General features: G+C 42.6%; 1 protein-coding gene across 3 annotated transcripts in view; it reads right to left on the bottom strand.

The window, feature by feature from the left end:
* Nucleotides 1–4,679, bottom strand: part of APPL2 (adaptor protein, phosphotyrosine interacting with PH domain and leucine zipper 2) — a 41,293-nt gene extending 36,614 nt beyond the window's left edge. For all 3 annotated transcript variants that reach the window (XM_039877898.1, XM_039877900.1, XM_039877899.1), the window contains exon 1: nucleotides 4,485–4,679. In XM_039877898.1, the coding sequence (XP_039733832.1) occupies nucleotides 4,485–4,538 (54 nt within the window). In that variant the 5' untranslated portion in view covers nucleotides 4,539–4,679. The remainder of the gene's footprint in view (nucleotides 1–4,484) is intronic.
* Nucleotides 4,680–16,029: the final 11,350 nt, after the last annotated feature.

The raw sequence follows: 16,029 nt of genomic DNA, 5'->3' as shown, positions 1-16,029 counted from the left end.
CCCATCCTATTTACTGTTCTTAATACTCTTAGGAACAAAACAGAATGGGAAAGAGAGGTAAGATAAAAAGAGAGCACTTGTATAAATGTCTTACACAGAATAGTAAGAAAACGAAAACTACCATTTACTCTACCTACGTGTCAGACACTGTGCTGAGCACTAAATATGTGTTACTGCATTTAATCCTTCTGAAAACTTTATGAGGCAGGTACCATGGGCACAGTAATCTCATTTTACAGATGATGAAACTGAAGTTCATCAGGGGTGGGAAACTCAGCTTCCCGCAGTGGGGAAGCACAGAGCTGGGATGTAAACCCAGGTCTGGCTTGGACCAAATGGCCATGCTTCCTCCACTGTGGGAGGCTGCATCCATCACCCAGCAAGGTGGGTTCTATCAGTGGGCATGCGCGTAGGTCCACAGCCCAGAGTCCTGCCTGGAGGCAGGAAAAGGCTGCTTGGAGCTGGCTTCTCTTTGGTCATCCTACTATCAAGCTCTCACCTATGATAACTGCCAAAGAACTACATCCCAAGTGTTGTCTTTTTTCTTTCTTTATACTTTGGATATATTTACTATGACACCCATTAGAACTGACAGGAAAACTCCAATCTTCTCTTTCTAATTCAACTAGGCCACGATCACCCCTGAAGAAAACATCTTCAGCTACCTCAGACATTGTTTTGATGTCCACATTGATCAGCTCCACATCTGCTTAAACTTATATTTGGAACAACAGGAATGTTCTGAAACGAAGAAGGAATGAGACCGAGGAATAGGCAAAGGTACACCAGTTGCTCAAAAACGCTACGAATAAGTCAGAAAGACACTGGTGCACATCGCTTATAAAGATAATAACAGCAATCATTTACAGAGTTCTATGACATGCAGGCATGAAGACACTTTACGTATGCTATCTATTCTTCATAAGAATTCCATTAAGTAACTTTTTTATCCAAATTTTACAGATGTGGAAACAGAAGCTCAGAGAGGTTGAGTAACGTGCCTAAGGTAACAGTGGCAGAATCAGGATTTGAAGTTCATCCTTTATCCACTATCCTACACTCTCAAGAGTATGCCTGGCCAGAAAAACACAACCAAACACCCCATGGATACAACCTCACCTCCACACCATCCCTCTATCTTAAAGAAACAGGGTGTTACCTAATGAAATAGTCCTGGGCATTTTTCACTCAAGAAGAGCGTCTAATTATAATGGCACAATTGAATAGCTCTGATTATAAAATATATTTTTAATTATATATAAATATATATTACATATATTTTTTTAAGGTAAAAAAAATTAAAGTTCTTACACCCATAATTTGGTGGAGGGATAGAAATGTCTCAGTAGAATCAAATCTACTGAAAGGAAAATGTATTGTAAAACTAAGAGAACAGCAGGACAAAACTCCACAATGAAGACATAGCCACCAGGTCATGTTTTGAGGCATCTTGCTTGAGTAAACAAAGGCCTGGTTTGGTCAGAGAGGGCTGTTCCCAGCTGGACCACTCACTGCATAATCTCAGAACTAAGTCTTTAATCTTTGTGTGTTTCAGTTATGCCAACTGCAAATGAAACAAATAAACAAATCAAAACAGCATAGCAATAGTGCCTTTGTCTTTACCTTATCTCAAAAGCAGACAACTTAAACAAAAGAGAATAAGCCCTTGAAGAAGAATGAGCTGAAGCAGCTCAAAGCTGCACTTGTGTTCCTATCACAGCAGTACTCACACTGTACTGGAACTGCTGTTTTCCTTATCTGGCGCCCGGAACAGACTGTGAACCAGTGGTGGGCAGGCACTCTTATCTCATCTGTCACTATTATCTCATCTGTCACTACTTCCCAGCATCCAGCAGCCTCTGCCAGGAGCAGAGGCTCGCAAACAGCAACAGAGACAAGTATCTTAATCCCTAAAACATCTGCCTCACATATGAGAGGTAACCAGAAATAACATGTGTATGCGCACAGACAAGTCACATAATGCAACATGCAGTACTAAAAAGGAGGAAATGAATAGAAGTATCTAAGATCAGGCAACTGCTATTCAGCACTTCCTGGGTCACTAAGTTCAAATACAAAAGCTTTTACGTTCAGTTAATGAATCCTGTGCAACCAGGTTACTGGAGCAATTCTCCTAACTACTGAATATAAAACTAGAGGAAACAATAGGTGGTTTCTTAGGATCTTTTCCTTTTAGTGAAACATTTTAGGTCACTGATGAAAGAAAAGCCAGGTGGTAGGTAGCTGAACAAACTTGAACAATACAGACAAACTGCCTGGGTTCCAATCCTGACTGCCACTTTACAGTGTATAATCTTGGGCAGTTATTTTACTTCTCTGCTCCTTGGTAATTTTAATGGAGCACCTATTTCACAAGATTGGGAAGATTAAGTGAGTTAATATAGATAAAGCATTTAGAACAGTGCCTGACACATGAAATGCATGTGTGATAAAGGTATCTGCTACTGTCTTTATTCTTTACACATAAAAAGAAGGAACTGGATTAGGTTCCTTCCAGCTCCAAGTCTATGAATCTCCTTGGGAGTAAAGTTGCATTAGGCACATACCCACAGAAGAGTTTTAAATATGTTCTGATGATTATCAAAGACTTTCTTGAAAGTTAGCTTCTATTCAACAACCTTACCAAGAACCTTAGTGGGGTGACACCCAAGTCTCAAAAACAATGACAAATTCCCTACATTAAGAGGAATATTTGATAGGAATGACAATGTCTCTAAACCTCTTCTTCCACATATAAGCTCAGAGTTATAAACCATGCAGATACGATAAAAATTTAAGCTTCTAAAGCCCCTTAAAGATCATTTGCTCCATATCCCTCTACTGCAGATGAGAAAACTGAGCCAATCGTAGGATGGGGATAAGTGACTTGCCCAAGTCACATGATAACTCAGTGTTAGAGCCAGAATTAGGACCCAGGTCTCCTGACTTGTTTGCCAGGCCTCTTTCTATTTCCTCACAGCTGAGCAAATCCTGTAAACCAGCAGAAATAAATAGTACATATTCATTTATGTGAGATCCCAAAGTTCAAAAGGTGACTTATCAGTGAGGGCAACATGTAGAATAAGTTAGCGCAACCTCTAACTTGGTTTAGCCATCACTATGTTCAGTGAGGAAAGCAATACATCTTTGCACCTGTTTCTCCAACTACAAAGCAAATGGAAATCCTCATTCAAAATGTTATCGTTAGAAATTCTACATTATTATCTTCAGTCCTACACACAATATATGTGAGTATAGATAAAATGACATTTAAGGGCTTTGGTACCATTAAAATGCCAAAAGTCTAGAGACTTCAAAGAGGGCTTTGAAAAGTCAATCAGACCAGCAGATGCGAATTAAAAAAAAAAATTAACAGCTTGCTTACAGTTTCGTACAAAGAGATGAGCACAAGACAACTAAGCACACAGCCCTTTCCACTAGTTATTCTCAACTGGACAGGCAGAATGCGTGTAGGTAAGCCCATCGACCACCATCCCGGGACTACAATTCACTAAGAAAAAGGAAAGAAACCAAAAAGAGAAGGGATACTGTGAAAGGGAGAGATTAATCCCGTCCTAATATTTCAAGAGTTCAGACACTAGGGAATAAAGAGATTTATTTAAATAACCCAGGGATGCAGAACCAGAAGAACAGATATGAAGCTGGGGAAATGGTAATGGAGAACAAAAGTTCCCTGGGGAAAGGTGCGCTGAATTATGAACTAATGTCATTCTGCACTCGTTTGCTATATTTACACACCAGCTCTCACCTGCAGAACTCAAAGGACTTGACTCTCAAGTGCACTAATGAAGTTCTCCTGTGCGATAAATGGGGCTGGTATTGTCAATTTTCTCTTCACGAATGAGAAAACAGTGCCAAAGGGAGGCCCGGCGCCGCTGAGAAAGAGATCCAGGCTGTGCCTTCCATTCTGGCCCTAAATCCACTAGGTCCCATCACATCGGTAATAGCAGTAGTAATAACAGTAATAATAAACATAACTCTTTACTCTGTATCAGGCATTGCTTGCTAACAATTTTACAGGCATTTCCTTAATTCTAACAACTCTATGAGACAGGTAAATTATCACCTCTACTTTACAGATGACAAAATTGAGGCACATAAAGGTTAAGTTCTTTGCCAGGGACACTCAACTAGTAAGTGATGGGACCGAACGAAGTTCAGGCAGGCAGCCTCAGTTTCAGCTGAGTTTGGAAAGGGGTCATGACACAAAGGCTCCGGCTGTAGGGACTCCCCTGGGTTCTCCAGTTCTGCCTGAGGGATGCCCACATCCTGGGGCATCCTGGGGCATCCTGGGGCATCCTGGGGCATCCCGGGGCATCCCGGGGCATCCCGGGCTCAGGACGCAGGGCCAAGCCCACCCCCTTCTGGCCCCCCAGGAAGCCTCCCCACCTCCACCCCAGGGTTGGAGGGGCCTCCTCGGCCTGAGCTCTCGGGCAAGGGGAACTGGAGCGGCGGGAAGTTACCTGGGGGCTGTCCTGCAACGCCTCCTCCAGCAGCAGCTTGTCCACCGCAGGCATGGTGTTGCACAGCGGGACCGAGGTCCGGATGGAAGGAAGGAGGGAAGGTGGGAGGCGAGGCCGCCGAGGCTGGTCCGTGCTTAGGCGGCGAGACGGACGCTCTATGCTCGTGACAGCTCTGCGCGCGCCCACGCCTGACCAGTGGCCGCCGCCGCCCGCCCGCCGGCCCTCCTCCGGGCCCGGCCCTCCTGCGAGCCGGATCAACAGGAAGTGTGGCCAGCGCCCGGCCGGCCGCCGGAAGTGTGGCGGCCCACTTCCGCCGCAGACCCTCCGCGCCAGCCCCGCTGCTCTATGAACGCGCGGAGAATTAACCTCTGACATCTGCGGTTTAAGGGCCCGGTGCTTACGCCAGTCAGTCCGTGTGAAGCTCGAGAAGGGGAACTCAAGGGTAGAAAGATAAGATTTTATCTACTTGTGGCTACCCAGAAAACTTTTGAGTTCAAGGCGAAAGGAGGGAACAGATTTTGCTGCTGTGACTCGCCACTTTTTTAATTAAAGGAAAACTCTACACTTAACTTCCACACCACTTTTTCTAGGTAAATCTCGGTACCCCCGAATCAGCTCTGAGGACGGGGGTCGCCTAATTTTAGGAAAAACTGGATAACCAAGTCATTGGTGATGCTCAGACGTCACCACGTTCGAAACCACAGCAATGTGATTTGAGCAGTGTCATTAGGTGTCATCCTTATGGGTTGTTTTGTCATCTTGGAAAATTTCATAATTGAGGTTTTAAAATTGGAAAGTATGGATATTCTAGTTCAGTGTTGTCATGTAGAAATTTAAAAAATGAGACCCAGAGAATGAAATGATTTGGTCAGGATCAAACAATGAAAGCTAGAGGAAGATGAGAGGGAAGGAAGAGGGAAGACTGGCAAATGGAACTTGACATTTTTTATACCAAGTTGAGTTTCAGAAGTTTCTTCTTTAGAAATAAGTAGGATTTGTCCAATAGGACACATGTCGCCAAAATCAACAGGCAGGATATGAAAAATTAGACAAATTCTGTGTTCTACAAACACCTAGGAACATTAAGGCATGATTTGATTGGCAAACACCTCTGAAAATCTGGTTACATGCTATCTGATCACTTGAAACCTCCATTATTCTCAGTGGGTTCTAGTCAGCACCAGCCTTTCATGAGCCATTGTATGGCCTTCATGTGGAAATCATCCTGCATCCTTTATCCCACTATATACTTTCTTTTTCTTCGGTAACATCATGCTTATGCCACATGTTTTCGTCTTTTTGTATTTTCTATGAAGAACCATTCAGTTAATGTTACCTTGTAGACTCTCCCAACTCTCTTCTGACTGAAATCCTCTTCCACAAGGTCAGACTCAAACTCTTCCCACTTTGTGACAGCAAAGATCACTCCCTCCTCTGAACAGTCAGCACTTTGTTAGTCGAAGTGTCTTACCCAGGAGCACTTTTTCTTTCTCTGTGTTGGTCTTACTCCCTCTGAAAATAGTAAGTCTCTCAAAAGCATAGCGTGTCACCTTCCTTTTGATTCAGGACATGGCAATTCCCCTAGTGGGGGGTTGGTGGGGACAGAGGGGGACTCAAGCCTTACACTGAGAGAAAAGGCTTCTTGGTTGAGTGCAAGGAAGAATTCAAACATCTACCAAATTGAGAGTCAAAAGGAAAGTTTATCAGAGAAGGGGTAAGCCTCCACAGACGGAACATGGTTTTCTCTCAGAGGAAGAGAGTGAGAGAGCCTAAGAGAGACTCAGAGGGACAGAGAGACGGAGAGAGCCGGGGACAGTGAGAGGACAGAGCAATGACACTGAGAGGGACCCTGGGAATTCAGTTTTTATATCATTCTTTAGTTTCTGTGAATTATAGTTTAAAGACTTTGTTTCCTCGTTTTCCTTTCATATAGGCATACAGTGAGAAAAGATAAGAGTATGTAGTGAAAAAAGGTTAAGACTGTAGCGTGAAAGGCCTGCTGGCAATTCCCAGCCTGTAGTCCATAGGTTCCCCATGATTTTAGCCATAGAGAATGAATGATTTGATTTTGTGTAGAACGCCACTCAAAGACTCTGTTTTTCCCTCACAGTGTGGACAAATAGTTTGTTGGCAATCCCAGCAGAAATCTTCCTTTGTTCCGCAAGTTTCCTCACGGTCTGGCTGCAGGGCTGATCAGCATACTGCAGTTTCTGAATATAGCTTGATTTAACATTTTAGTTCTCTTGCCTCCTCCGTACATTACTTTTATTTTGAATACTGAGATGCGTGATAACAAATACATGTTTGCTGTTAGTGACATACTCATCTCTTTTCAACTCTCTTCCAATTATTTACAAGAAATTTTCCCCTACCTTTCACCTCGCTTTATTCCTACCCTTCCACCCAATAGGAAACACAACAGTTATTAATTGCCTACCAAGCAAACGATAGTGATCCTGCTGATGATAACGATAGTATAAGATTGTACCAAGGGAAAGAAATGCATACATTTTAATTAGAAAATAGATTTAAAAAGGAGACAATGACCTCCAGAACCCCGGAAAGGCCTTAGAAGTTCCCTTGGGAATCACCACATATCCATATGCCCACTTATCTACTAATTAAAATTACTTTTACTCAAATACCAGTATTCATAATTGTTTAAATCTCTTTTACACAAGGCCATTACTTTTTTACCTTTTATTGCTACATTATGGGCTAAACAACCTTAGTGGGATTTCTTGACACTTAAGTATTATTTATAATATTTTTTTGTGGGAAAATGCATCCCAAATTCAAAACAACTAAGCTACAAAAACCAACTCTGGGACCATAATGTATTTGCAAATTGTTAATATAATTCATTTTATTTATTAATTCCCCCAATCATTCATTCGTTTAATAAATGTGATTGCTCAATGTTAAGCATTATGTCTCTTACTTATTTTACTGTCTTTAAAATAAGTAGGAGACATAGTGCTTAACATTAACTCATTTAAATTCTAAAGGGAAATATCCTCCTCTTCAACAGATATTCTGTGAAAAACTATGTAAGTAGAACTTTTATGTAAGCATGAGAAAAATTTTTTAAAGTTTCATTAAAAAGTATCTGTCCCTATTAAACTATTGTGAGGGCGGATTTCAAACATCTACCCAATTGTATCTGAAATTCCTGTATAGCCATGAAGTTGATGACAGGAAGTAAGAAGATGGACAATTTAGAATTGTCACGTCCTTTGGAAAGAGAAAGAATGAACTTTATGGGGCTGTAACCTTTTACTCATCGAAGACCAATGGAGAAAAGTACATGAGCTGTTTCCATAGCCAACTATCTATGTGTCCTGTATTAATCAGGATTTTTTCAGTTGCAAATGACAGAAACCTAACTTCAACTAGCTTAAAGAAAACATAGAAGTCTGGGAGAGACTGAGTGGTGAGGAGACTGTTTTTCTTAGATTATTTGTGTACTGATGAGGACGATCCAGTAGAGTGGGGGAAAAAAACTGAAGATAACAGGAGGGTGAAGTGACAATTTCAGGAGCATGGTCCTTGAGCAGACAAAAAGGAGTTGGCTCCAAACCATACATGAAGCGGGTAGAAGCTGGGGCGGTGCATTCAGATTGATTTGTGTGATAGTAGGTCGGTAAGTTTTAAGTGGAGGAGGGTGAAGTTCTTTTTCTGATTGCTTTTATTTTCTCAGTAAAATAGGGAGCAAGGCCATCAGCTCAAAGCAATGGTGGTGAGAAGGTGTTGAAGTTTGAGGAGAGAAGAAAGGGTATGATAAAGTCATCTTAGGGTGTGGGAAGATGAGGCATAAGTGTTAATATCCCCATTTCACAGATGCTGCAACTGAGTCTCAAACAATGACAAGGTTCCAAAGGAAAGGACTGTGCTTGTTGCACCCCAAAGGGAAGAAGGAAGTGTGCTCAGTAGGAAGCCTAAAGCTAGTTGACTCTGGGACCCTTCTCCCCTTACCTGCCAGGTGCCTACACAGTATCCAACCCACAGGAAATGCTTTTTAAATGGTGTTGAATGAGTGACTGTTCCTGTTTTCTCCACCTATGACTCCTGTGACGGCAGGCTATTACTTCACTGACTGTCCTTTTGGTCCATTGTGCCTCCTTACAGCCAGTCCATGGAAGCTAAGAGAGGAAACTGAAAACGCCCGAAGGAGGTCTGGAGTCCTTCACGTCTGAGAGACTACCATGGAAAACAATCAAGAAGGGAAAGAAGCGGAAAGAGCCTCATCAGTTCTCAGTACTCTGTTCATCTCAGGGTGCGAATGGGCTTGTGACTTTCAAGATACAAATTTGATCGTGTCACTCTACTACTTAAAACCCTTTGGTGATAATAAGGCAATAATAATAGTAGCAAATAGCACTCGCAGAGTTATTACTGTGTGCCAGATGCTATATTAATTATTTTACTTGCATTATTTTCTGGCGTTGTATCCAAAAGCTCCTTGGTTATTTACTGTTATAACCCCATTTTAAAGACGAGGAAACTGAGCCCTAGGAAGCTTAAAGAACTTGTCCAGAGTTAGCTAATTTTGGAGATTTAATTCAATTGCAGGCAGTCCATCTCCTGATGTTCTTACCCAGTCTCTTCGGAGGTCTCCTCCTGCAGCTCCCCATTGCCTACAGTGTCAGGTCTGTATTCTTTAGCAGGGACACAAGGCCCTGCATGATGTAGCTCCTGATTACCATGCTGACATCGTCTCCTGCCATGACCCTTTGCACACCCACCACATGAAGGCCATCACAGACCTTGAAAATATACTGAATAGCACGCATGTATCTGTGCAGAGATTGTTCCCCTCAGCCCCAAATGCCCTTACCTCCATGAGCCACTTAAAAAATTCATCGTCTAAAGCTCAACTTAAACATCACTCTGTGGTCAATGAAATTCAATTTGGTGCATATTAATTAAGCATGTACTTTGTTCCAAAGCCCAAGCAAAGCACTGGAAGTTTAATAATGTAAGAGACATGAATTTCCTGCCTTCAAAGGAGCTTCTGGGCTAATGACGGCAGGTCGTTAAAGAGATGAGCGTTCTGATAGGGGAGGTGCAAGCTGCAGGGGAGCACATGGTGGAAGGCTAGGGCTGACATTTCTGAGAATCAGAACAGGATGAGAAAAGTGGCTACATTAGTCAATCTTGCTTGTAGCTGTTGCCATGTCTGTGTGTTTGTGGCTGTCTGCTGCTAACGATAAGTCATTCTTGCAAGTAAAATAAATATTAGTAAGTTTATATGTATAGTATACTTTATATAAGTCTTTTGAGCATTGCTCCATGACACAAATTTTGGACGAAAAATGCATCCTTAAATTGGCAATTTTGACACCAGATCCAGTGGTGTGCTATTAGCTTTGCTAGAAGAGATTAGTGTAATAACTTCATTCATATATCACCCGAAAACATTCAGTGGCAGTTCCCAATGTCTGAATATTCACTATAGGGGACAGTTCTTCATAAATACCACTAAACTTAAATTTTTTTATTTATTAAACAATTTTAGATAACCATAATAATAAGTAAAGAGTATATAATATTGAAAGTATTTTAAGAATAGCTTATCATAGTAGAAATTTCTGAGATTTCCCCAAAACTCTGATGTCTTATTCCCAAATCCTCAAAATTTGGGGAATTTGGAAACAGTAGTAGGGGCCTGTAGGCTAACTTAAGACCTACTTTATGTCGCTTTAGGCTGATTTATCTGTCTTTCCTCCATCTGCCTATGAGGCTTGCGGCAAGCTTTTATTAGCACTTATGCCACTGTCTTAATTCTTTACATGCCTATTTCTCTTGACTTAGCTGGAAACTTCTAAATTACAAGTCCTTATTTCATGCATCTTTACATCTTTACACCAAGATCAAGACCTGGCTCTTAACTGGCTTTCAGGGGAAATTTGCACAGTGAATGAAAAAATTAGGTAATGGTATCAATTAGGGTTAGATTTGGCTGTAATTAATAAGGAAAAATAGTATCTTAAACACGATAGTCATTTATTTCTCTTTCATATTTAAGAATTTCAGAGGCAGTTAGTCCAGGGTTCACAGTGTCAATCAGTGTCTATCCTGTCCTCCGGTTTCCCTTCCTAAAGTCACTCCATGGCCCAAGAGAGCTGCTGGCCTTCCAGTCATTCAGTCAACCCTCCAACCAGCAGATTGGAGAAAGCAGTAGAGGTCATATTTCCGCCAGAAACTGTACGTACCACCTCTGCTTATATCCTATGCCCTAAGCCAGAACATAGTTGTATGGCCACGCATAGCTATGGGGAAGCTAGAAAGCTGACCTTTTACTGGGCTTAGTACACTGTGCTGAAAACCTAGGGTCTCCTCATGCACTGCTGGTGGGAATGTGAAACGGCACAGCCATTGTGGAAAATTGTCCACACAAAAACATGAACGTGAATTTTTATCGTGGTATTCTTTATAAAGCCAAAAAGTGGAAAATAACCCAAATGTCCATCAACTACAGATGGATAACAAAATATGATATTACGGTATACCCATGCAATGGAATATTATTTGCCAATAGATAGGAATGAAGTAGTTATACATGCTAGAATGTATAGATACTTCTTTTATTTAGCATATAGAAAACAAAGGCTGTATATTATAAGCTCAAACAATTAGAAATGTCCAGAATAGGAAAATTCATAGAAATAGAAAGTAGATTGATGGTTGCCAGAGAGCCTGAAGGGAGGAGAGAATGGGGAACAACTGCTAATGGGTTTGGGCTTTATTTTGGGGATGATGAAATGATCTAGAATTAGGTAGTTATGATGGTTGTACGACCTTTTGAATCTACTAAAAAAAAAAACCATTGAATCGTACACTTTAAAACAGTGAATTTTATGACATATGAATTATATCTCAATTAAAAGTAAATAATTTTTTTAAATGCGGGGTTCCATTATTGAAAGAAAAGAGGAGTAGATAACAATTTGGGGACAATAGTCTCTGCCACGGTTCCCTAGAATGAATTAGAAAAGATTCTGTTTAGACCACATTTGGGTTAGTGGCACAGGAGGAAAAGAAGGTTCTTTACAGAAGAGGACACGACAGTAAACAGAGGGTCAGGCTTGAGAAAAGGTCACGGAGAGCCATTCCCAAATTCTGAAGCCGCAGGCTCAGTTTGTTATCACCTCCTTCTAACCCTGTTGGGAATTGTGGCTTGACTTTCCATTTGAACTCATAAAACAAGACAAAGTTTAGGCAAATAAGGTTTCAGTGATAAGGTCACTGACTTTAAACTTCTGCAAAATTAGCAACTAGGCCCCCTGTTACCAGTGACTTTTAAAGTGGGAAGAATCAGAGCCTGGGAAAGGCTCCAGAGAACTCATGGTGTGGCCCTCATTGCTTTTGGTCATTAAAGAGAAACTTAGAAGTTGAGTAGCACAAATATCCCTAAATTTGAAGCCCTGAATTTATAGAGAGGAAGACTAAAAACAATGAACAGGTTAGGAAGAAAACGTAGCATCATAGAAAGATCAGTGACTTTGGAGTTAGACCTGCATTCGAGTCTCGGCATTGCGGTTTGCTGGCCATGAGACTTCGGGCAGGTTCTCTAAGCTTCTTGAGCCTCTCAGTTCATGTCTCCATGATATGGGTATAATAGTTATCACATGCTGTTTCCATGGGCACCTAGCCATGTGTCCTGTATTAATAGGGACTCTCGGTTGCAAGTGACAGAGCCCTCACTCCAATTAGCTTTAGGAAAACACAAAAGGCTGGGAGAACATGGAAGGGAGTGAGGGAAGGCTGAGTTTCTTAGATCGGGTCACCAGGAAGGGCAGAGTAAAGCTGGGAACTGTCAGATCTAGGAACTCAAAGCCCTGGGCAGGCTGTCACGATTCATCTCCCCTATTGGCTTCGCCCTCAGACCTGAGTCTTGTGGTCTCTAGACCCAGGTCTGCTAGCAGTTGCAGACTTACTCATGGTTTTAGAGAGGAAAGAGATAACCACCAGCTTTAGTTTGAAAAGTCCTAAGGAAAGAGTTCTGATTATTCTGGCTTAGGACACCTACCCGCACATTCCTGGGACTACTACGTGTGGCTGTGTGCCAGGTACCAGGATGGGCCCTCTCTTAGGTCACAGCAACACCCCTGAGGCCCTAGGAGGTGGGGTCTGTCACCAAAAGAAGACAGAGGGAAAAGCACTGCTCATAGCCAGTCATGAGAGGTCTACCCCGGGTCCCAGACTGACCTTCACCTTCAATCCATCCCTCCTCCCTCACCCACCCTGTACTCTCTCTTCCCCTCCTCCACATCTCCATGGGTGGCGCCACCCAGTGGCGGAAGCCCTCGCTTACCTCCGCTATGGAGCTAATTACCAACCCCAGTACTCTGCCCACCAGCTCCTCGCACATTTGTCCCTTTCTTCCCACCTCCCTGTCCCTGCTCTCACATAGACCTCATCAACCTTCCTCCTCGTTATACCTCCTTCTAGTCTAACTGGCACACTCTGGCGAGAGATGTTTTTCCAAAATAATAGTCTCGTTGTGTCTCTTCCCTGCTCAAGATTTCTTTTTGACGGTTCCCCATCAAAGCCAGCTACACAATTTCTGGGGCCTGGTGCAAAATGTTTAGAAAGCCAGGAAAAAGTGCCATTAAATGTACTAAAATATGAAAACATGAAGATTTTTCCTCTTCTTTTTTTGTAGTGTCTCTGCCTCTCAACTTGTCATTGTGTTTTTATTTGCCATTTAATGTCGTTCTAAGTGAAGAAGAATTCAAGGATACTCGCTTTGAGTTGCTGAGCTCCCACGCATAGTAGGTGCACTGGAATTCTGTGCTCATGGGGCTTTGTGAACACCAGAGACACATGAAGCAGCAAGATAATGCAGACGTACATACTGTACATATCTTCTCTGCTCATGTGCCTGCTCCATTGTCCCATTGGACGTCACTTACAAAACCAATTCAAAGACGAAATCACTACAAATTTCAAGCAAGCCAACAGCAAAGCAGTAAACAAGCTTAGGGTTCATCCGAGCTTGGAGTCCCAAAGGAAGGCACAGGTCACATGCCCATGAAGCCAGTCCCGCTTCCTGTTTTCTATAGGGCAAGTTCAAACTACTTCAAATAAAATACCAGCCCGTTTGTGGTTCATCTCTTTTCTTTCTCCAGTCATTTTCGCACTCTCTTTGCTCCATTGATTTTTTTCCTCCTGTAAGGATGAATTTCTTGTAATCTTCTCTCACACCCTTCTCTTTGTCTGAAATGTCCTCTGCTCATCGTAAGTCTCAGTTCAAAGGCTGCGTCCTCTGTAAAGAGGGCCTCAACTTTTCTGGGGAGACTGAAATCCCCTTCTGTGTTTCCCCGCGTGCGGATGCAGCCTGTGGTCATTGTGTGCTGCGTTGCCATTGCTTGTGCATCTATCTCCCCGAGACTGTAAGCTCTTCAGGGGCAGGAACTGTCCCTTTACTGTTCTGAGTTCTCAGTGTCCACAGAGTGTCTGGCAAATGATAGGACCTTGCTCAACAAAATACTTTAAATAGAAAGAATGAAACAATGCTTGGCATGCGGTAGACGTTTATTAGTTAATTGATTATTTCAAGAATACCTACTGAGTGCCCGTTATATAATGAGTTTTGTGCCATGTCTGTCCTTCCAGCAACACGTACTTAGTGAGTGTCTCCTGCATGTCAAGGCCTATGTTAGGAACTGGGGACACATTAGAAAGAAGACAGGCAGGGCCCCTCCCTTCTAAGACCTTACACTCTAGTTGGCTCTCAGTAAATGCCATTTCTCTTCTTCCTCCTTTCTCTGCACCTCTCAAGAAGTAACCAAATCAGTCATACATTTTTAAAGACTTTCTCTGCTTCCACCTTCTGCTCGGGATTCTCTTTCTCTGCCCCATTCTCAGGTACCAAGAGATGGATGTTTGATCTTGCCAGAGTCAATGTTTTGTTTTGTTTTATTTTGTTTTGTTTTCAACTACTTCAGAGGTCAACATGGAGTGAACATCAAACCCATCCTTCAGCCCCTGCACCAGCTCAGATCTTCTCACTCAATTCTTTCAGAGATTATTTCCTTTAGGCTCAAGAAAGTCACTAAATGCTTTTTCAATCTCTTCCCCTCACCTAAATGTTTCTCTCACAAAGTTGAGGTCTTTTTCCTTATAATGCATACCATATCTGGTAATCAAAATTGCATGTGTCTCAGCTGGAGTGCAGTTGGCTCCAGACCTCAGCTCAGGCTAATCAGAGAGAGAATCAAACTGTTTGGATGCTTGAGTTCTTGCCGACAGAGGCCTATTTTCGATCCTTCCTTCTCCTCTCTCTGACCCTCCCTCAACCTCATGTAATTTCTAACTATTCTTCCGTGGAGAAAAATGTCATGAAGGCTTCCTTTATAAAAGTACCCTTACACATACAGTGCTTACTTTCCCCAGTGTTCTCCCAGCTGAGATGAAATTTTTCATGCTTAATCATGGCTAAAATAAAAAATATTTTTTGGAAAGTTTGAGCAAACTCATTTCAGAAAGTATTTATTACTTAGAGAATTGCATTGTAGAAATGTTTTCGGTGAAGTAGTTGCAGAAGAATCATACCGAATTGTGTTCCCAGCCCCACCCCAACTTCATACATTGAAGCCCTAACCCCCAGTGGAGTTGGAGGTGGGGCCTTTGGGAAGTAATTAAGGTTAAATGAGGTCTTGAGGGTGGGATTAGTGGCTTTATAAGAAGAGAGATTACTCACTCTCCAGCACGTGAGGACACATGAAAGGGCATCTGTCTGTGAGCCAGGAAGAGGGCCCACACCAGGAACCGAGTCAGCCAGAGTTTTGATCTTGGACTTCCTTGCCTCAAGAGGTCATAATTAATTTCCACAGGCCTCTGTTAATCGCTGGTCACTGTTGAATAGTGCGGGTCCCTTGACACTCCTACTGTTGAATACTTTGGGACCGTCCAGGGCACATTAGGGGAGAGATCGACCGCCTCAGCCACTTGCTGCATTTTATTAATTTAAACAATGACCCTAGCTGAACTCTGACACACTGGAAGTGGCAGTGGGTTTCGGATCCAGTGACTGCTTGAAATCATTCCCAGTGCATGAATAAGTTTTCAAAAAATTCTTGTTCTTGAATAAAGTACTGTTATGGAGGACTCGGCTCTTAGTCACAGCACTTTGGCTCACTCTGCTTCCCCTGAAAGGTGTTGGAGGAGGTCACCAAGAGGACATGACCACTGGTTGACCCATGAACTAGACCCAGGCAATCAGAGGCTTCTCATCCCTTCTGCTGTCCTTGGAATATACACTCTGCCCACTGTTCCCTCAGTGGGAGCTGTTCCAAGGACACAGTCCAGGGGAGCAAGGTGTTGTTGAGACCGTCTAGATGGTACACCTGGCTGAACACATTTAAGGCTTCTATATAAATAGGAAGATTCTGACAGGTGAGTTTGAAGATCTACACATCTTGCTGTTGCCCAAGACCAGCCTTGCGAGTAAGTTCCCATGCTTGCTAAACCTCCATCTGCCAGTCAGGAGTGGTCTGCCTCTTTCTTTGGTCTATTCTTGCCCTCCGTGTATGGGGCC

Source organism: Pteropus medius, unplaced genomic scaffold, assembly GCF_902729225.1.
Source record: "Pteropus medius unplaced genomic scaffold, Ma_sr-lr_union100, whole genome shotgun sequence".
Taxonomy (NCBI): Eukaryota; Metazoa; Chordata; class Mammalia; order Chiroptera; family Pteropodidae; genus Pteropus; species Pteropus medius.
The sequence above is the reverse complement of the archived record's forward strand: the minus strand, read 5'-3'. Positions and strand labels throughout refer to the sequence as shown.